This window comes from Rhinatrema bivittatum, chromosome 1 (assembly GCF_901001135.1).
Source record: "Rhinatrema bivittatum chromosome 1, aRhiBiv1.1, whole genome shotgun sequence".
NCBI lineage: Eukaryota > Metazoa > Chordata > Amphibia > Gymnophiona > Rhinatrematidae > Rhinatrema > Rhinatrema bivittatum.
Window position 1 is genome coordinate 757,027,467 of NC_042615.1, and position 22,415 is coordinate 757,049,881.

The 22,415-nt window shown below is 41.5% G+C and overlaps 1 protein-coding gene across 4 annotated transcripts in view; it reads right to left on the bottom strand.

Moving 5' to 3' along the window:
* RAI14 (retinoic acid induced 14) overlaps positions 1-22,415 on the bottom strand; it is a 409,994-nt gene that overhangs the window by 136,907 nt on the left and 250,672 nt on the right. For all 4 annotated transcript variants that reach the window (XM_029579046.1, XM_029579067.1, XM_029579038.1 and 1 more), the window contains exons 4-5: positions 17,217-17,305; positions 13,638-13,702 (exon numbers count right to left, since the gene is read on the bottom strand). In XM_029579046.1, coding sequence (XP_029434906.1) covers positions 13,638-13,702; positions 17,217-17,305 — 154 coding nt within the window. The remainder of the gene's footprint in view (positions 1-13,637; positions 13,703-17,216; positions 17,306-22,415) is intronic.

A 22,415-nucleotide genomic window follows, 5' to 3' on the forward strand; every position in this document is an offset into this window, starting at 1 on the left:
GGAGCCGGGACAGACAGATCGGCGATCTCCAGGGGCTTCAGACAAACGTCGACACTGCCCGGAGCCACAGCATCGCCAGGAGAGGGACCGAAAGCCACAGGAGGGATCATGATCAGCAAGCCCCAGGCTACTCCAGACAGGCACTTTCACTTAACTCCTGCCCTGACTCAGGCACTAAAAAACCCTCTTAAAAGAAAGGCACAAACCATTCTCCCTGCTAGCACACCTCCCTGCAGAGCCCGTGAATGAATAATTGCTCCTTTATATGCAATTTGAATGCACTTGCTCAAAACCTGCTGCCATTTTTAAACACAGGTTTGTGTGTCAGTTGTTTCTTGCTGAATGCGTTATTCCGTACACATGTATGATCAGCACTGGAAAACCCATGCAATTACACATGCAAAAACCCGTGGAAGGTTTACTGCAGCTTATTACATCGACCCCCTCAAACTCAGGCACATCTGGTGGTACCATCCCCAAAAACAAGAGCCTTACTAACACCAGGAAGAAAACCTTTGTAGGTTCAGGCCCAGCTTCTTACCACCTCACATCAGACTTGCTCCAGACTTCCTATCCTTCAGGAAATTGGTGAATACCTGGTTCTTTGAAGCAACTTTGGTGTGACTCCATGACACACATCCTCTTATATTCTACATATATATACTAGCCGTTAAGCCCGTTAAAACGGGCGAGATTCCATCGGTCAGACCGGCATGGTTAGAGCCGCTCTGTTCTCCACAACTTCCCTTTTCCTTCCATCCTCTCTCACCTCATCTACAACCCCTTCCCTCTCCCAGCCCTCCTCCACTCTTTTCTCTTCTCCAGAACTTCTTACCCTTCCCACTTGTTCAGTCATATCCTCTTCCCTTCCCCTCTCACCTTCCCTTTCCTTCCCCTTCTCCCCTCTCCCTCAGCCCTCCTCCACTCCCTTTTTCTCTACTCCACTTTACCCTTCCCACTTACATCCTTCCATCCCTTTCCTTCCCCTCCCACCTCCTCAACCCCTTCCCTCTCCCTCAGTCGTCCTCCACTCCTTTTTTCTGTACTCCACAACTTTACCCTCCCCACTTACATCCTCTTCCTTCCCCTCCCACCTCCTCCACAACCCCGTCCCTCTCCCTCAGCCCTCCTCCACTCCCTCTTCTTCTCTCTGGCCCGCCTGACACTTAGATACCACTGCTGCTGCTCCATGGGAAGTCTCCGGGGGGTTTCTCTCTCACGCGCGCCTCTCCACCGGGCTCGTTGTTGGCCCGCCCGAAGCTCGGTTATGAGGCGCCCGCGAGAGAGAGACTCCCGGCGACCTCCCATTTCTGTGTCTGTGCCGCCGCCACTGCTTCTCCTCGCACGAGAGAGCGAGACCCCCTGGAGACCTCCTGTGCTGCCGCCGCCACTGCTCCTCCTCGCCATTTCCAAGACAGCTGTCCGCTGGGCTCCCCTCTGACCGACGTGCTCTCGCGCATGCGCAGTAGAGTTGCTCTCTACTGCGCATTTGCGGCACGTCTGTCCAAGCCCATTTATATGGTAGATATAGTCTATAAGAGGATGTGTGTCATGGAGATATATATATCTATCTATATCTATATCTATATCTATATCTATCTATCTATATATATATATATCCCCTTAAACTGCATTGCACTGTTTATGCAATGAACCTCACTTAGGCCTGGATTTGCTAAGTTTGCCACCCCGACTCCACCCCGATTTAGATATTACATGCAAAAAGTCCCTTTTCGCGTGCAATACCTTTGGAAAATGACCCCCTTAGGCATTAGCTTTTGTAATCTACTGTATCAAATGTTTACCTACATTTAACAAGCACGTTAGAGTACAAATAGTAATTATAATGTATCAATTGTCCTATCTGGAACATGTTTTGAGTTCTCAGGCTGGAAAGGCGTGTCAAACAATGATGACTGTGATGATTCAGAGGAACTGAAGGAGGAATAGCCTAATGGTTAGAGCAGCAAGCTAAGGACCAGGGAAGCCAGAGTTCAAATTCTGCTGATGCTCCTTGTGACTTTGGGCAAGCCACGTCAACTTCCATTGCCTCAGATACAAACTTACATCTTCATTTAACTAAGCATTTTTCCCATAGACGCAAAATGGAAGGAAAGCCTTATGGGTCTATATTAAGCCACTGTGTGGCTCTGCTAATTAGCTGCTGAATATACCTGGACTTCCTAAAATTAGCCGGATAAGTTTATCTGGCTAACTTTAGGATAGATTTATGGGCTGACCAGAGTTAGCTGTACAAGTTAGCTGTCTAACTCTGAACATGAGAGTTAGTTGGATAACTTATCTAACTTGACTCCTCCCAATCTGCCCATTCCCCCATCCCTGATTTACCTGGCTAAATATTTAACTGGATAAGTGACTTATCCAGCTAATTGGCAACTGCCGACTGTAGCCATATGTTCACCAGTGCCACTTAGCTGGATAAGTTTTGAATATTGGGCTCTTATTAAATCAGGCCCTTAGATTGTAAGCTCTCTGGAGATAGGGAAATACCTATGGAACCTGAACGTAATCTGCTTTGAAGTGTCTGACCCAGTCACAAAAGGCAGACTATAAATCAAAATGTAAATTAAAGTAAATTGCTGTGAAACCGAAAGATGCAATAAAGCTAATGGACATACTAAAGAGAACAAAATGGTATTTATGCCAGAATTCTGAAAAGCTCAAATATTAAATTGCAGACTTGTTATTAAAAATCTATAACCTATAATTAAAAGCAGCCACAATACCTAGACTGGAGGATGGCCAATGTAATACCAGTTCTTAAAAAGGACTCTAGAGGTGATCAGGGAAATGATCAACCAGTGAGCCTGTTAGCCCTGGGCAAATTTTAGAATGTATTCTTAAAAATAAAATTATTGACCATATGGATAGACATGGCCTAAATGTAGAAGCACAAATATGGATTTAGCAATGGGAGCTCTTGCCTTAAACTACTAGATTTTATTTTGAAGGTGTTAAACACGTGGATAAAGGCAAGCCAGTTAATAAAACGTGAAAGCCCCGGATTGCGGTCCTTTCTATGAGTCTATGAGGTACACACTCAATACTGGAGTTAGTCTTTCTTCTTAAATTTCTCAGTCTATTTTAGCCATGGATCTAAAGAATTCGCCATACAGTAGGAGAATCTCCTTGGCCCTGGGGGTTACTTAACTGTCATGAGTGCCAAAAACCAAGCTGCACGCTACGCTGATGTTCCAATGCAACTTTACTGATAAATGGCACTTGGTATAAATCTCTTTATCAATCTCTATAAAGCAAGTCAAAATAGCAAATTTGTGAACCTCTGATACCTTGATCTAACCCTCATGGTCCCTTCCTTATTCCAGGATAGAAAGTGAAGCCTCCCTGGTTTACTGTGAAATACAGGGTCCTCTCCCCAATTACATTCTCCATTCAAATACCTGGGATCCAATTGCTTGATCTTGAATTCTCCAGTTGTGACTACTACTTTGCTTCTCTATTGTGCCAGTAAGGTACCTCCAGATGGGTACCGGTGGTGGTTACACACTGTATGCGTGCCACTCTCTCTCCTCTTCACTTCCTCCCCATCCAGTGGATACTGGGTAGGTACCCCTTCTCATTCCTTCTCAAGTGCCGGATGGGCCAAGGAATCACTTGGACTAAGTGCTACCAAGATCTCTCAAAAAACTTTTTTTTTTTTTTTTTTTACACACACTTTTGGTGAGCAGGAAGGGTAGATAAAATCTTCCTCTCAAATAAAAAATTCTTACAGGATACATAACTACAAAACTCACTACAGATACTTCAGCAACCACTGGGTGTGAGCTGGAAATTTCTCTTACTTTCTAAACTCCTCCACCAAGGTTTTGGGTCTTTATTCTCAAAAATTAAGAGAATTGAAAGGAAATACTCCTCTCTCAAAAGGCTAACTAAAAATCCACACAGACAATAGAGCAGTGTTTCCCCAATTAGTGTGCCATGGAAAAGTCACCACTGCCTGATACTTGGATCCAGATCAGCACCTGGGCTCTGCCCGCAGCACCTCACAGCACTACAAGTCATCAGTGGTGGCTCAAACATTTACAAATTCCTTTCTGAGAACATGCATAATCATGCATTACTTTCCTTCCTAGTTACAGATTGAGCCCTGCAATACGGTAAATAATAGGCAGCATGCAGAGTATGGATAGCCAGGCCCCACTTTATTTGCACACACAGCACCTCCTCATCTTCTCCTCCTAAGCTTCCTCCTTTAAGTCCTTCCAGCCTCTGTCGTATCAGCAGGCTGAGTGAGATAGGGGGAACATGCACTGAGCACAGGATGCAACTCATTCTGAGTGTTGGGAGCAGCAGCAGCAGCAGTGGAATAACTCTGGCAGCCACAAGATAACTGAATTGGCTGCCTGCATCATGCTGCCTTCTCCCTTTACCTGCACTTTTACTGTACAGAGGCAACTGGCCCATTGTGATGGCTTCATGTGTATCTCTGCCCTCTCTCTCCCTTTGTTTTACAATTTGGAAGAGACTGCTGGGACTTTAAGTGCTTCCCTAGCTGTTCTTTTGACACTGAGTCTTCGCCATGTTCACATGACCTGCCCTGTGGAGACTGATGTGCATTTGTGTTAATGCAGGTGTGCCTTGGGTTTGAAAAGATTGGGAAACACTATACTGTCACTTGATTTTATGCAAACATGAACAAACCAGCACAGCAGCATCTAGAGGGGGTGCTATGACATAGTTGGTAGGGATGTGAATCGGGCTTCGGATGATTGAAAATATCATCGATATTTTCAAAATCGTCAGAAATCGGGGGCTCCCCCGAAATGATAGGAAAACCCCACAATATTGATCGTGGGGGTTTCTCTTATCGTTTTGGGGGAGGGCGGGAAAAACGGCACACAAAAATAACCCCTAAACCCACCCCGACCCTTTAAAACTAATCCCTTTGCTTCCCTCACCCTCCCGACCCCCCCCCAAAACATTTTACAGGTACCTGGTGGTCCAGTGGGGGTCCCGGGAGCGATCTTCCACTCTCGGGCCGTCGGCTGCCACTAATCAAAATGGCGCCGATGGCCTTTGCCCTTACCATGTGACAGGGTATACGTGCCATTGGCACCATGTGACGGGGCCAGCCAATGGCACGGATACCCTGTCACATGGTAAGGGCAAAGGCCATCAGCGCCATTTTGATTAGTGGCAGCCGACGGCCCAAGAGCGGGAGATCGCTCCCGGGACCCCCACTGGACCACCAGGTACCTGTAAAATGTTTTTGGAGGGGTCGGAAGGGTGGGGGAAGCAAAGGGATTAGTTTTAAAGGGTCGGGTTGGGTTTTTTGTTTATCGGCTCAGGCGCAGCCGATAAACAAAACCACAATCGGGCCCGATGAAAACCCCCCACATGTGAATCGGAACCGGAATCCGAACAGATTCCGGTTCACATCTCTAATAGCTGGTACTTTTCTATTTACTACATTGCCCTAACCTATCTAGTAGACCAAACACCTTTGGTAGGGATCCCAATGGGTCCCTACAAATGTATCAAGATAATGAGAAGGCATTTGATAAAGACCCTCATGCAAAACTTCTCAGGAAATTAAAAAGTCATGGGATAGGAGGTGACGTGATACTGTGGATTGCTAACTGGTTAAAAGTCAGGAAACAGAGAGCTGGACTAAATGGTCAGTTTTCCTAATGGCAAAAGGCAAATAGTGGAGTGCCTCAGTTCTGTACTATGACTGATGCTATTTAAAATATTCATAAATGATATGGATATGGGAGCAATGATTTGTGATCAAATTTGCAGATGTTTCAAAATTATTCAATGTTATTACTTAGCCAATGTGACCCCATTTTAGCACTTGAAAATTCACAGGGTCCCAGAGGACGACCTAAACAAATTAGCGGGAATGCGGTCCCCCCTCAAACAATCTCTGTAATCTCACCCTCCCCATATTCTAGTTAATCCTCTCTCAACCTCCATCACCTCGAGAGGACCTCCTTTCTTTACATCCTCCTTTCCAGCTGACTCCTTCTCAAACACCACCACTCTTACTCATCCCTTTTACATCTATCAGCTGCTCATCTCCTCAGCTGATCCTTCACCCCAAGCCCTTATCACTCCCAAACAGATCCTCTAACATCACTTCTTTCATCCCATTCCCTTCTCCCCTCTAAACCTTCCCTCACATCCCTCCCAGCTGATGCCCTCTCACCCCAAGCTCCTCTCTTACATTGCCCAGTCTTTCTATTCTCATTGTCCTTCTCTCTCACCTTCCACAGCCAGTTCCTTTCCAGCTGATACAAACCTCAAACCCTTCCTGCATCCAATCCCTCCCTCCAAACACTCCCCTGGGCCAGGATCAGTGGCAACATTTTTTCCTTTGGGCCCCAGCCCAAAGATGGATGAAAAATGATGGGAAGAGAGGGCAGGGACAACATTTTTATTTTGGGTAGGTTCAGTGTTGGTTCAGGGGAGAGGAACAGTGGCAATCTCCACAGGCCTGTGCACACTCAGCCCTCCCCTTCCCTCACAGCTGGTTCTAAGCCTGACAGTGATCTGCAAGCAGCAGCATAAGTAATGAAAATCAGCACGAGGTTTTTGAGCCAGTGTAAACTCACAGGACCTGCGTCAGCCCTGATCCCTCATGCAGGGCTTCCTTTTACTACAGAAACTCATGTAAATAGCAGGGCTACTGCAAGAACTGTTAGCGTGTGCTGTCTCACAGACCCCATACTGACTTCCGCTACTAATGATGCTAGTGCCTGAAGAATGCTGCCATCTGATGCATTTGTGATCCCAGTGAAGGTTTTATGACCCCCCCCTCATTTGGGGTCCCGACCCACAGTTTGGGAAGCCCTGCACTAGTGGATTGTGAATAACTACATAAGAACTTTGTGAAATTGGGGGACTGGACATCAAAATGGCATGTGAACGTGTGCAAAGCAATACGCATAGGGAAATATATTCCTAATTATAGGTACACAATGTTGGGTTCTATATTAGGAGCTGCCACCCAGGAAAAAAAAAATGTTGGTATCATTATGGATAATACATTGACTGGTTTTAAAAAAGCAAATAGAATTTTAGAAATTATTTAGAAAAGAATGAAAAATAAAATGCAGAATATCTTGCTCCCTCTGCATTGATCCACAGTGAGACTGCAACTTGAATAGTGTGTGTGGTTTTGGTTGCCCCCATCTCAAAAATGGTAAAGTGGAACTAGAATAAATTCAGAGAAGGGGATGGAATGGCTCCTCTATGAAGAAAGATTAAACCGTTTAGGGCTCTTCAGCTTGAAGAAGAGATGACAGAGGTTTATAAAATTATGAATGGGGTGGAAGAGGTAAATAGAAGATGGTTATCTACCTTTTTGATTAGTTTTAGTGTCCCCTAAATTTTAATACTAACAGGTGGCAGATATAAACAAACTGGAGAAAGTATTCTTTCACTCAATGCACAATGAAGCTGTAGAATTTATGGCCAGAGGATTCAAGGCATCTAGCATAGCTGGGTTTCAATGTGATTTGAACAAATTTCTAGAGGAAAAGTCCATAAACTATTAGCCATGTAGATTTCAGAATGCAAACTACTTATCTCTGGGAGTAAGCAACAAGAAATGGATCTATTTTTGGCATTTGCCAGATACTTGTCACCCAAATTGTTCACTATTGAAGACAAGATGCTGGGCTCGATGGACCTTTGGACAGACTCATCATGGCATAGCTTATGTCTTTATGTTCATCATCTTATCATATCTCTCTGATCGACTCAACTAGAACGGAAGGAAAATACGATGGGTGGCAAAAGGAGAAAGTTAGCCTTACCTATTAATTTTCTTTTCTTGAATCCTGTTAGACCAGACCAGATGTGTGGGTTTATGCTACCCTGCCAGCAGATGGAGATAGAGAACCATACATTTTTAGTGACATCATTTGTATATGAAATAATACACACAAGGTACTTGCCATTATCCTAATTTCAAAGCAATGAAGTGAAAAACCCACACCCCCTATGTAAAAACTATGAAAAATATCTTAAAATTTTAAACTTCTCAACAGGAGAGAACCCCTCAGCATTCAACCCTTTCTCAGAACTCCACCAGGGAGGACAAAGAGAAAATAAAGTAGCCAAAAATAGGAGATAGAGAAATTTCTGGTTCTCTCCCCAAAGGGAGGCTGAGTACTTCTGATAAAACCACAGAGGCTTTCATCCAGGACAAAAGCACAGTCACTGATTTCCGGGAAGGATCCTGCAAAAGAAAAAATGCTTAAAAAAAAAAAAAAAAAAAAAAGATTTTGACTCACATCACACCAAAGTAGTATAAAAAATTTGTAATGTGCTGAATGACCAATGATTATAAATTCCAACTCATCAAGGGGATTTAACACACGAATCTGATTATGTAAACCCTGTACTAATATGATGGTCATTCACAAACATTCATAATTTGTGAGCCATTGCCTGCTTTATAGTGTTTTTTTGTGAAGAGCGAGAATTGGTCTGTATTTATTAGATTTTCTTACACTTTCAGTTCTTTATTTTTGAGTATTGTTACAAAAAGACCCAAACATAAGCTAAGTGTAAACCTCATGGGTCGTCAGCAAAATAGAAATCGCTGATGATGAATATCCCGTCCTATACAAGCAAACCCTTTCAAGGGCCAGACTAAGACAAACTGGCACCATATCCTCCATAACGATTGGGCCTTGGTGTAACAGGATTCAAACACAGGGAAGATGGAAAAAAAACACCGGCCTGCAATCTCACCAAATCTACATAATACGGACCTCATGGCCAGTCTGGAACAACCAGTATGGCTTTCAATCAGAGATTCTATTCTTCTTAAGTGTCCCGTCTATGACAGGCCAAGGAAGAAAAACAGAAGTTTGTTCTTTGGCCATTGCTGGATTAAGGCATCAGTTCCACTAGCAACCCTTTTCTTCAAGTGACTGAAAATCTGTCAGCTTTGGAGTTCTTGCACGTTGCCATCTGATCCACGAAAGGGATATCCCACCAGTCTACTATCTCCTGGAAGGCGTCTCGATTGAGCTACAATTCTCTGGGATCCAATGTATTTCTGCTTAAAAAGTTGGCCTGGATGTTTTCTACTCCTGCAGTGTTAGCTGCAGAGAATTGAAGTAGATACCACACCACTATACTGAATGGTAGACATGTCTCACGTGCCCCACTGTGATTACATAAATTACTGCTAGCCATTGTCCAAGAGCATCCAAACTGTCATTCCTTTCACTAAGGGGAAAAAATGAAATATGGACAACATAATAGTCCTGGTTTCCAGCCTGTTGATATACATAAGGCCTCCTCTTTGGGCCAGAGCCCTTGGACTACTTGGTCACACAGGAGGCTCCTAGCTCACTAAGCTTGCATCTAACGCAAACCATTCCCTTAAAAAGGATCAAGGAACAGTCCATCAAATCAGATCTTTCCTTAAAGAATACAAGTAGTGACAGCAAACTTTGCAGTCCTGCAATTATGGAGGCCAATGAGTTTATTGGAGCTCTGCAGAGGCTGCATGTGAGCTTTGTCCCAAGGGATCAGTTTCAAAGTGGCCAGCATGGACCCCAGAAGTTGAGGATAATCTAAACCTGAAATCTTTCCTAGGGAGAAAATCCTGCACCTGATATAACAATTTGGCTACTAATTTCTGTCTCATGGAGACTCAGCCCATCCTGGTATTGAAGTAAACCCTCAGATAGACCCAGACTGGGAAGGAATCATAATGCTCTTCATGTAGATCGATACCCAGTCCAAGCCTTCAAGGATTCGAACCACACTTGCTGAGGTTAACTAGCTCTCCTTAAACAACTTGGCCAGGTACAAATGCACCATGATACCATCTCTTCATAACAAAACTTTGACCTCTACCATCACCTTGGAATATTCTTGGTGCAATGTCTAGCCAAAAATGAAGGCCTCTAGAACAGAAATGCTTTCCTAGAATGCAAACAACCACCTTCTGGTGATCTTCCCCAATGGGAATGAGGAAATAAGCTACAATGCAATCCAGAGATGAAAGATACTCTCCCCCTTGCCTCACTACCATAAAGGAGCAATGAATTTCCATATGGAAGCAGGGTATCTTAAGGCATTTATTGACCCCCCTTGAGATCGTGGATGGGCCAGAAGGAACCATCTTTCTTGGAAACTCAATGTTTTATCTGCTCTGTACTTTGCCCATGAGCTTTGAATGGTGCTGGGCTTACAGTTTCCAGACAATGGATCCCCACTAGTGTAGTCTTTACAACCCCCCCCATCCCCATTGCAGACCAATGCAAAGGAATACCAACAAAGTGTTGGAGATGGGAATGGTAAACTAGAGAGAATACACTGTTCTGTACATAGTCCAGGACCCATTAGGCAAAGGTGATGTGGCTCCACTCCCAGAAAAACTGCTGTAGGTAACCACTTACTGATATTATTGTGGAGAGGACTGCTGACCCTGATAGTGCCAAACAAGCAGCTCCAGAAGTCCCAGCACTGTTATTCTTTGCATTCCTAGATCCATGAAGGACTGACTCCTCCCTTGATATCTATTCACCTACGAAGAAGACTGCTTCCTCAGCCAATAACTCTTGGCATCTCTAATGTGACCACAACTTCCATAAATCCGGGAGATCACCTGGACTCTATCTTCTGGGAATCTTTAGACTCTCCCAGATTTTTTTTTTAAGTTCAAACTCTTTATTGTATTTTAAGATAAGAAAAAAGATTAAAAACAATCTCCCACATTTTTAATATTTACAGATCCTTTTCAATTTTCCCTTTAAAAGGAAGCCCCAACAAATGAATTTAGAGGCTGTATATGCTACCCAATTACATAGCCAGAACAGTCTCTGTGCTGTAGCCACAGATAAGAACATAAGAAATACCATGCTGGGTCAGCATCTTGTCTCAGATAGTGGCCAGTTCAGAATGCCATAAACAGAAGAGACTCTAATATGATTGTACATTGTGTCAGTCAAAAAGGCAGCCATGAAATCCAAACTGGGCTGCCTTCAGATGCTCTGGGAGTTGATGAAGATATGTTCTAAGAGGTATCACCAAAGACACCAGGGCAACTACTGAAGGGAGCTGGGGCAACTCTTCCCTGACTTCCAACAGAAAAGGATAAAGCTTGGAGACAATCTTACTCCCTCTGAAACCCCCCTCAAAGGACTTCCATTCAGATAAGACCATGCAATTAACTTCCTTGTGAAGGGAAAGGCCTTGATTAGATGTCTAACCCCCTCTAGGCTGGAGTATGTTCGGTGCCCACTTCAATCCTAGAATCTGACATTCGATTAGAAGAAAATATCCGGGAGGAGCAAAATCCTTCCTCTGGAAGAATCTGACTAAGAGGAAGAGATTCCAGAGATTAGTTCTCCCTCTTTCAAGCCGTTCAGGTTTTCAGCCTTCCAGTCTTCCTTCCCTCCTGGAGCTCAAAAGGGATCTTAGGAAGGCAGAACCCTCTGTTAGAAAGTCAAGATACAATTCAGCCCAAGCAATTCTTGTCATCTGTCAGATATCTACATGACACAAAAAGGACTGTTATATTAAAAAAATAAACCCATAGACAAACTAGCTCTGGGATAGAGGAGAAAAAAATCCAAACTAGTCTCCTGGGGCCCCACCCCTCTAGGGACAGCACTGGGGGGCCTAGAGGTCCAGGATGAGGAAGAACCAGACCTGGAGATATTAGCGCCAAGCCACAGGAAAAGTTTTAAAATTGCAGATGTTCTCACCAAAGCATGGACTGCCACGATAGTAGGGGCCACCTTTTTTTCCTGTTCAAAAGCTCTCTCATGCACCTGAGAGCCAGGAAACTGCATTGGCTCCCTTGATGTAACACCCCCCCCCCCCCACCCACTCTGGCCACACTGAAGGAGCAAGAAGCACTGGCCCTTGCATCTACTGAAGTACGAGACCTGTTCAGAATGCTCCCCAAACAGCTCTTCCTCCTTAGCACTGGCTTCCCCCACCAGTGAAGAGAGTCAGTTGTTTTAAAGCCAAACATCCCCTACAACAGGCAGAAGCAGGAGGCAGGATACTGCATAGCTTCAAAGAAACCTCCCTAACAGTAGGCAGCCAGTAGCCACAGACTGCTGAGGTAAGATAAGGACTCTTTTTTTTAAGATAAGACTATTAGCATTATCTAGCCAACTTCCTTGAGAGGAAAATAGAGCAGAGTCTGGGATCGGGGTAGGTGGGGGCAGGAGATGAAGAAATAAGGGGGGGACTTAAGTCCCTGAAAGGGGAAGGGCCCTGCCTGGTTGGGGCCTCTCCTGAAACACTCTGCTATCCCTTGGCTCAACCAAGGCTCAAAAGGAGCCCTGTGAGCCACTCTCACATCCTTCACAAGGGATCCTGGACCTGGACCACCATTCTATCAGGGAAATAAGATAAGACTTTTTGTCCTGGAAGCTGAAGAGCCTGCTCTGTCATGGGGATGCAGCGTGAAAATTGATGCCCCAGGAGCAGAAAGGCAAATCTGTTCTACCAGGAAACAAGGCCTGGAAACCAAGACCTTGGAGTTAATGAATCCTGCTGCACTAGGTTCAGCATGTTTCTACCATCTGCTGGAGACAGAGAATACTGGTAAATGCCTTGTCTGTACTTCTACTTATAACAGTGATGTCATCACTGAAAAGTTGTGACACTGCCTCCATCTCCTGGCAGGATAGCATAAATCTACACATTTGGTCTAGAAGCATAAGTAAATAAAAATTATAATTTACCAACTACACCTGAACAAAACATGCACATTTAATTGAAATCCAACATTTTAGAAACATTTCACTATTGAATATGGCCAATTTCAGAAGGCTTCACCGTAACACCTGCTGAGGCTTCTTGATCCTGCTTCAAAGGGAGAAAACAGTGATTTCCAGTCATGTAAATATTGAAATTTGATGAACACAAGCCAATTTGCAATTACTATCGATCCAAAGGTTAGCAAGGATGCAGACAGAATACAGATTCACTACTGTTCTTAACTAAACATTCAGATAGCCAACATTTTTAAATCCGTGGGGGGGGGGAGGGCATTTGACTAGAATTTTATGTCATAGCATAATTGAAGCCTACACATTCCTCAGCTTTACCGTTTTTTGTTACAAGACAAACATCTGCAAAATGCAGTGTAGGAGGAAAGTTGTCATTGGTGCATGAAGAGGCTTGTGAATATAACCACATAGTACTTTCATCTCTAATACCACAGACCTGGATTAATTGCAAGATGTCTGGCTTTTAGTGATCTCATACATATCTCTGAACAGCAAGCAAGCCACATACCACTGAAAATGATAATGTCATGGGCGAGGATTTCAATACTTATTTATGTAGAAAATTGTTTGTGGAAAATTAGAATCCAACATGGAGTGCAAGGACAGCATTGACAGCTGGATCTCAAGGCTCTTTGCTGTAATTGGAACCTTTTATTAAGCCTTGAATTTATTTTTTAAATTACACAATAAATCTGATATTGAAAACATGACAGAGCTAAGCAAGGAACAGCAGGACACCCCTTCACCGAAACACCTTGTTAAAAGGCTGGCTTACCATAAAACAGATAGATCTGATGGACTTTGGGTTCTCCTCCCTCAAATCTAAACCAACAATGTAACTACCAATTTATGCATTTTTGTTTTATAAATTACCTGAAGAAGCTTCTTGGCGCAATCCAGATGGCTATTCTTTGCTGCAAGGTGTAAAGCGCTGTGTCCTGAAAGAGCAGATATTACAATAAGCAATGTAAACACTGCACTATTTACTAGATCTGTCCTTCCCTACTTCCACCAGAAACATACTGCCAACATAAAAAATGTGAAAAATGAAAAATAGTACAAAATTTCAATGCCTATCAACACAACATTTCTTTGAGAAATCGGACCACACCATGATTTCCTTTACACTGAACTGGAACTAATTTTGCACAGCAATGTTAGTAAACGTTTCAAGTTATAAAGCTGGCAACTATTCATTCTGATTTTTGTTTTGGTCCTGTAGAAATGGTATGTAAAGTTTTGGAATGCTCTCACTCATGCTCATAAAGGTGGAAATTTCCAAATAAATTCAATATGCTGTGTTGATCCTTACAGGCAACCTATGCAGGCATCACACTTAAGAAGCAAGAACACAGGATATAGAAATAAAAAAGGTGAATTCAGGTAAGGAGATTTTTTAAAGAACGGGATACAGCCTTAAAAAAAGTAGCATTTATTATACTAAAATACTGCCATGTGGTTCCATTATAGGTGCACTGAATACTAATATTTGTTTATATTATATATTACATAATTATATATAGATATATATTGTATTATTATAGATAAATTAATCAAAATATTTAAAAGTGGGACACAAAAACAGAAAGGGAGCTAGCCTGGTGGCAGTAAATGCACTGCCAGTGTCCATTCGGAAGACTTGTATTCAATTTCTGGATTAAGTGGGGGAAAGATGGTCCCAGTCATAGCATAGCAAGTGGACACCTAGTGGCTGGATTTAAGGTCTAGGACTGTAGGGGTCTGGAAAGAGCCTTAATGCCTGGCACCTGGTCAAGGACTGTTGCGGGTGTGATGACTGAGTTAAGGGAGTTGGAGTTATAAAACAAAGTAAAATTCCCTGGGTAGTTAAGAATGAAGGTTTGTGGCACTAGTCCCTAATCTTGGTTCCAACTGAACTGAAAGTACAAAAATAGAAAGAGAAGGAAATTGCCCAAAAACCATTAAAAACCAAAAGGTGTCATAGGCAAAATCAAGAGCGTCAAGGTAATGGTGGTGTGGGCCACTTGGCAATAATGATCATAACGATCCAATTTTATTTAATGAGTGGAAGGGGGACAACAAGTACATCTACAACTCTAGCACTAAACTTTCAAAAGGAAGACTTTGATAAAATGAGAAAGATAGAAAAAAACCCTGAAAAGTGCAGCTACAAAGGTTCAGCAAGTACAACAGGCATGGATATTGTTTAAAAATACCATTTTAGAAGCACAATCCAGATATATTCCACTCATTAAGAAAGGTGGAAAGAATGCCAAATGCCTGCTAACTTGGTTAAAAGGCGAAGTGAAAAAGGCTATTTTAGCCAAAAAAGTTTCCTTCAAAAACTGGATGAAGGATCCATCTGAAGAAAATAGGAAAAAGCATAACCATTGGCAAGTTAAATGTAACACATTGATAAGACAGGCTAAGACAGAATTTGAAAAGAAGCTGACCATGGAGCTAAAAACTCATAATAAAAACTTTTGAAAACCTTTCCGAAGCAGGAAATGTGCAAGGGAGTCAGTTGGACTGTTAGCTGATCGAGGATTTAAAGGAAAACTTAGGGAAAATAAGGCCATCGTGGAAAGGCTAAATTAATTCTTTGCTTCAGTGTTTACTAATGAAAATTTTGGGGAGATACCAGTTCTAGGGTGATGATTCAGATGAACTGAACCAAATCATGTGAACCTGGAAGATGTAGAAGACCAGATTGATAAACTGAAGAGTAGCAAATCGCCTGCACCAGATGGTATACACCCCCAGGTTTCTGAACTAAAAAATGAAATTTCAGATCTATTACTAGTAATTTGCAACCTATCCTTAAAATCGTCCATTGTACCTGAAGACTAGACGGTGGCCAATATAACCCTGATATTTAATAAAGGCTCCAGATGTGATTTGGAAACTATAGACTGGTGAGCCTGACTTCAGTGCTGGGAAAAATCATGGAAACTATTCTAAAAAATAAAATCACAGAACTTATAGATATGGTTTAATGGGATGCAGCCAGCATTGATTTACCCAAGGGAAGTCTTGTCTCACAAATTTTGTACATTTTTTTTTAAAGGGGTTAATAAACATGTGGATAAAAGAGAATCAGTAGATGTGGTGTATTTGGATTTTCAGAAGGTATTTGACAAAGTCCCCCATAAGAAGTTTATATGAAAAAGTCATGGGATAGAAGGCAATGTATTTTTGTGTATTTCAAACTGGTTAAAAAACAGGAAACAGAGTAGGGTTAAATGGTCAGTTTCCTCAGTGGAGAGAGGAAAACAGTTTAGTGCCTTGGGGATCTGTAGTTGGACTGGTGCTTTTTAATCTATTTATACATGATCTGGAAAGGGGAAAAACAAGCGAGGTGATCAAATTTACAGATGACACAAAATTAGTCAGAGTAATTAAATCAGAAGTGGATCATGAAATTGCAGGAAGACCTTGTGAAACTGCAAGATTGGGCATACAAATGGTGGATGAAGTTTAATGTGGACAAGTGCAAGTTGATGTATCTAGGAAAAAATAACCCATGCAGAAGTCACATGATGTTAGGAGTTACCACCTAGACATCATAACGGACAATACACTGAAATAGTCGGCTCAGTGTGCTGCAGCGGTTAAAAAAAAGCAAACAATGTTAGGAATTATTAGGAAGGGAATGGTGAATAAAAAGGAGAATGTCATAATGCCTCTGTCTCTCTCCATGGTGAGACTGCACCTTGAGTACGGTGTTCAATTCTGGTCGGTGCATCTCAAAAAAAAAAGATAGATGCTCTAGAAAAGGTACAGAGAAGGTTGACCAAAATGATAAAGGGAATGGAATGGCTCCCCTATGAGGAAAGGCTAAAGAGGTTAAGATTGTTCTGTTTGAAGAAGAGATGGCTGTGGGGGGGATATGATGGAGGTATATAAAATCATGAGAGGATTAGACTGGATTAATGTAATTCGGTTGTTTACTCTTTTGGATAATATAAGAACTAGAGGAACTCCATTAAGTTAGCAAGTAGAACATTTAAAACAAATTGGGGAAAATTCTTTCACTCAACACATAATTAAACTCTGGAATTCGTTGCCAGATGATGTGGATAAGGCAATTATCTAGGTTTATAAAATATTTGGAAAATTTCCTGGAGGAAGAGTCCATAAACATTGTTAAGTTGACTTAGTAAATAGCCACTGCTTATTACTGGCATAAGTAACATTTTTGTATACTTAGTAGGTATTTGCATCGTTGATTGGCCACTGTTCGAAACAGGAAGCTAGGCTTGATGGCCCCTTGGTCTGACCCAATATGGCAACTTATGTTCTTAAGGTGGCGGTAAATTGATATTTTGAGCACCTATATAGTACTCCTGCTTTAAAAGGAGATTCAGATTTCAGAATCACATGTACCAAGTTGTCCATCTTCATTTTAGAACAATATAGCAAATTATATAAAACTCTTCTTTGCTAGAAATACTCTGATGAGTAACTATTTACCAGCCGCATCCTGAGCAGTCACATCCACACCATGTGTCAGCATAATCCTCAAGCATTCCACAGATCCCTTCGTGGCAGCCACATGAAAACTGAAAAATAGAAGAAATACCACAATTACAGCTCCAAGTTCTAAAGCTTATTTCCTGTTTCAAACTGTTTTATTGTGCATGTCATGGAATAACAATTTCTTTAACTGTGCAGAACTGCCTTTACAGGGAGAAAAAAATGATCTGGGAGTTGTTTCATAATAATTCTGCATGTACAGATAAGTATCCACCATTACACAGCTCCATGGGGAAAAGAGAGTAGTAAAGAGTACAGTCTTGCGAAGACATATATAAGAAAATGGAAAAAAAGACAACCAGACTTTGCTAAAGCATCAAGAACAGGAGGAAGAAAAGCCACTGCAGAAGAATGGATCTCTTTGAAGAACAATGCTGTAGAAAAATTCATCATAACCTGTATGACAAGGACTTTTTTTTTTTTTTACACTTGCATTTCAATATTTTGCATTAAGCATGAAACTTAAGCTTGCAGGTCCAAGATATGCCAGTCTTCGCAACCTATAATATTCTATGAACAACTAATTTCCCACTATCAGCACATCTATATCGACGCATAAGTAATGACCATCATAATAGGCATCATTGTGTGGTGCAATACAGCCATTTTTCACTCTGCCTTATATTTAATCATGGGTCAATCCACTAACCGGAACAATTTTTTGGTGATTTTTTGTACGTGCTTCTTATAATATCCTTCACCGGTGAAAATTAAAATGATGATATCAATTCTCAGTCTCTATATTTCTGAAACTTACAAATATTTTAGTCCATGGTTTAAATTCAAAACTAAGACTTATCTTGCTTCAGGAATTATTTTTCTTCAATGCGATGCTGTCAGCCAACTATGATTTTCATGCCCAAAAAACGCAGAGAAATGCCATGCTGCTTGACTAAACAAGCCCTTGATAAAGGACATTATATGGTCTGAAACACAGTACCGTGTCGGACATGAAGACCGCAATTGGCTAATAGCATTGAATTGTAGAAACCTGGGAATGAAGATCATAGTTGGTGACAGCATCGCATTGAAGAAAAATAATTCCTGAAGCAAGATAAGTCTTAGTTTTGAATTTAAACCATGGACTAAAATATTTGTAAGTTTCAGAAATATAGAGACTGAGAATTGATATCATCATTTTAATTTTCACAGGTGAAGGATATTATAAGAAGCCCGTACAAAAAATCACCAAAAAATTGTTCCGGTTAGTGGATTGACCTATGATTAATAAGGCAGAGTGAAAAATGGCTGTATTGCACCACACAATGATGCCTATTATGATGGTCATTACTTATGCGTCGATATAAATGTGCTGATAGTGGGAAATTAGTTGTTCATAGAATATTATATCATTGACCTACAATTTCCACCATAAAAAGTGGTCATTCTGAGCATTTATAGTAGAGTCTTCTCAACCTGTCAGATGTCAGAAACTACCCAAATGCGATACTGAGGAATGGAGGAGCATGGCATGAAAAATAAGACTCTCCCCAAGAGGACACAGCGTGGACAATTGGGGGGTTTCCATCAGAGACTGCCACAGGGATTCCCTCGAGAAGATGGGTCTCGAGAGTTGACTGTTCAGTCATTAAGAAGGGATGTTGGAAGACCGACAGCAGGTTGTCATCCTCCAGACAAGGTGGCAAAAGGTTAATGTTTCTCAGCTGTGTCATCTGACTGAAAGGGCTTTTAGAAAGGATTAGCCTACATTAATGAGTCCACTCTCCCTGCCTATTATGCTGATTACACTAACACAATCCCTATGTATAGAACCATGTTATCATGAACATAATTATTTTTCTATCTCAATTTCCCAAATACTGAAAACATGCATGCTGCTTCGGAAGAGTTCAGAGTCATTTCTGTTTCGCTATGTTTCTCCTGGAAGTGTAGGGGGTCCCTTCTGTACACACACCCAATTCTGACCCTGAACAAGTAGATTGGTCAGATGGTATTCAAGGAGGAGAAAAATTCTCTCAGTATGATGAACATGGGCTCATATTTCTGCAACTGCTGCCATAATGTCTAGCTCTCCCACTCAATATATGGCTCCTGACCAGTATCCACTGCTTATTATTCAAGTCAATTACTGTTTGTTCCTGCTTACAACCCACTAGATTCCAGTCTATCCTATTCCCAGCCTGCCCGAGCCTGAGGAAAGGAACTTGACAAAAGGGAAAGAATAGTGTGGACAAACTGGTGACTATAAGCCCTTTGGAGGTCAAGCTTCAGGATCTATAATATATATTAACCAAGAGAAGGAAGGGGGAATATGTCAGGACATTCAAATACTTCCAAGGGCCCCCGCAAGAAGTGAACACCATCTTAAATAATAAAAAAGAAACTGAACTATCATCAGGAGGTGAGGGGAAATGGGTGACTGCGATGTGTGACCATGCCCCTCCCCCGACGTCAACTCTTTGTGCTTCATTTACTATTTTTTCTTTTACGTTTTCTGTTAAGTAACCTTTTTTCAAGTTCCTACCTTATGCCTTTGTTAACAATTTTATTATAAATGTTCTCTGTATTTGACTATGGAAATATTTTTTCCTGCTTTTTCTGTTTTATGTAAACCGGTATGATTTGCATTTTAATGTAAGAATGTCGGTATATAAAAATTATAAATAAATAAATAAATAACAATGCATAAGAGAAGCATTTCTTTATAGAAAGGATGCCCCAAAACAAAGGGTGATGTTACAAGGCCGAAAAGTGTAGACCCTAGAGAACTACAGAATATATTTCTTTACAATGAGGGTAGTAGACATGTAACAGCTTTCTATTAGAGGCAAAATGTATCATAATTCAAAAAAGCATGGGATAAGTAAAGCAAATTCTTAGTTGCAAAGCAGTAATCATATAGCACGTGTGCTATTGCAAGCCTTATGGTCTCTATCGTATTCTATATTTCGATGCACTAACTACAGCACAGGAAGATAAAATTCACTCAAAACTCACACTTATTGTGATAAGATGAGAGCTCAACTTGTGTCCTTGGGAACTTTTCTGGTTTACAAATGTAACTTAACCAACAGGGCACACTTCAGATATCAGGAAGTACAGCAGCTCATGGTACATGCTATGAGGGTTATTTCTAACCTCATTTTCAGTGAGCTGTTACTTTCTTATTGCATAATTCATACTTTATTGAGCCTTTAAACAAAGAAAAGAATGCGAAGGCTAAGACAGGGAGAAAGGGATTATTGCTGCATGTCAGCAATATAAACAATAAAATCTTTTAATTCTGGCAACAAACAAGATGCATACCATTGAAGCCACCGCCTTATGTCTTAAGCCCTCTTTTACTATAAGTAACTAGTGTGCTCATGTTTTTGTATAATAGTCTAGAAAGAATAAAGAAATATCCAAGCAACTGAATTGCAAGGAATGAGGGGATAAAGAAGCAGCATTATGGGCCACCCTAAAAAAAAAGATATAGTGGTGCATCCATTGTTACTGGAGTGGTTTATAGGCCTCAGACTCAAATGGAAGAACTAGACATAGATCTGGTCTAAGACATCCAAAAGATGGGAAAGAAGGGAAAAGCATTGATTGTTGGAGATTTTAATCTGCCGGACAGACAGGAGAATCCCTTTTTCGGAAAGTACCAGAAGTAGAGAGATACTTGATGCCCTGCAAGGGGCTCTGTTCAAATAAATGGTAATGGAACCCATGAGGGAGGATGCGATACTCTTAGTGCTCACTAATGGGGAAAATCTCTCAAATGTCCGGGTGGGTGCCCACCTTAGCACCAGTGATCAAACAGTATGGTTTGATATCGCAAATAGGATACAGAGAAGTCACATGAGGTTCCGGATTTTGAATTTCAAAAATACAGACTTTGTTGAAATGGGGATGTACCTGGAGGTAGAACTAGAAGACTGGGAGAAAATGGGAGCGGTAGAACAACAGTGGGCCAAACTAAAAGGAGCAATTACAAAGGCAACAAATCTATATGTTGGAAAATAAGAAGTAAGAGAAGAAAGAAACCAATCTGGTTCTCAAAGGAGGTGGCTGATAAAATAAAAGCAAAAAGAACACTGTTCAAGAAATATAAAGGATCTCAAAATGAGAAACACAGGGAAGAATATCTGGTGAAACTGAGGGAGGTGAAGAAAAATCAAGAAAGCTAAAAGTCAGGCAGAAGAAAGGTTTGCCAAAGAGGTACAGAGGTGACAAAACATTTTTCAGATATATCAGAGAAAGGTCCAAAGTGGTATAGTAAAATTGAAAGGTGACAAAGGTCAATGTGTGAAGAGAGATGAAGAAATGGCCAAAATATTAAACAAATACTTCAGTTTGGCATTCACTAAAGAAAATCCTGGAAAAGCACAGTTGTTAGTTAACAAGACTGTAGATGGGGGTGGAATAGATGAAACTCTGTTTACAGAAGAGAATATATAGGAAAGGCTAGGAAAACTGAAAGTGGACAAGGCCATGGGGCTGGATGAGGTACATCCCAGGATACTAAGGGAGCTTGGTGATGTGTTGATGGGCCTGCTGAAGGACCTTTCAATAGATCCCTGGAAATGGGAGTGGTGCCACAAGATTGGAGAAGAGTGGTGCTGGTCCCACTTCACAAGGGTGGGAACAGAGAAGAGGCTGGAAAATACAGGCCAATTAGCTTCCTTCAGTGGTGGGAAAAATTAATGGAAACCCTGCTGAAGGAAAAGATAGTGAACTATCTACAATCTGGTGAATCCATCTGAGGCAGCATGGATTCACCAGGGGAAGGTCCTGCCAGACGAAGCTGATTGATGTTTGTGATTGGGTGACTAAGGAATTGGAACAGTGAAGAGCGCTCAATATGATTTACTTGGATTTTAGTAAAGCTTTTGATACAGTCCCAAATAGAAGACTTGTGAATAAAAAGAGAAGCTTGGGAGTGAGCACCACAATGGTGGCATGGATTACAAACTGGTTGATGGATAGAAGACAGCGTGTAAATGGTAAATGGAACTAGTGTTGGAACTAGTTCTGTTCAATATCTTTGTGAGCGATATTGCAGAAGGGATAGAAGGTAAAGTTTGTATATTTGCAGATGAAACTAAGATCTGCAACAGAGAGAACATGCTATAAGGAGTAGAAAAAATGAGATGTGATTTAAGGAAGCTTGAAGAGTAGTCTAAGATATGG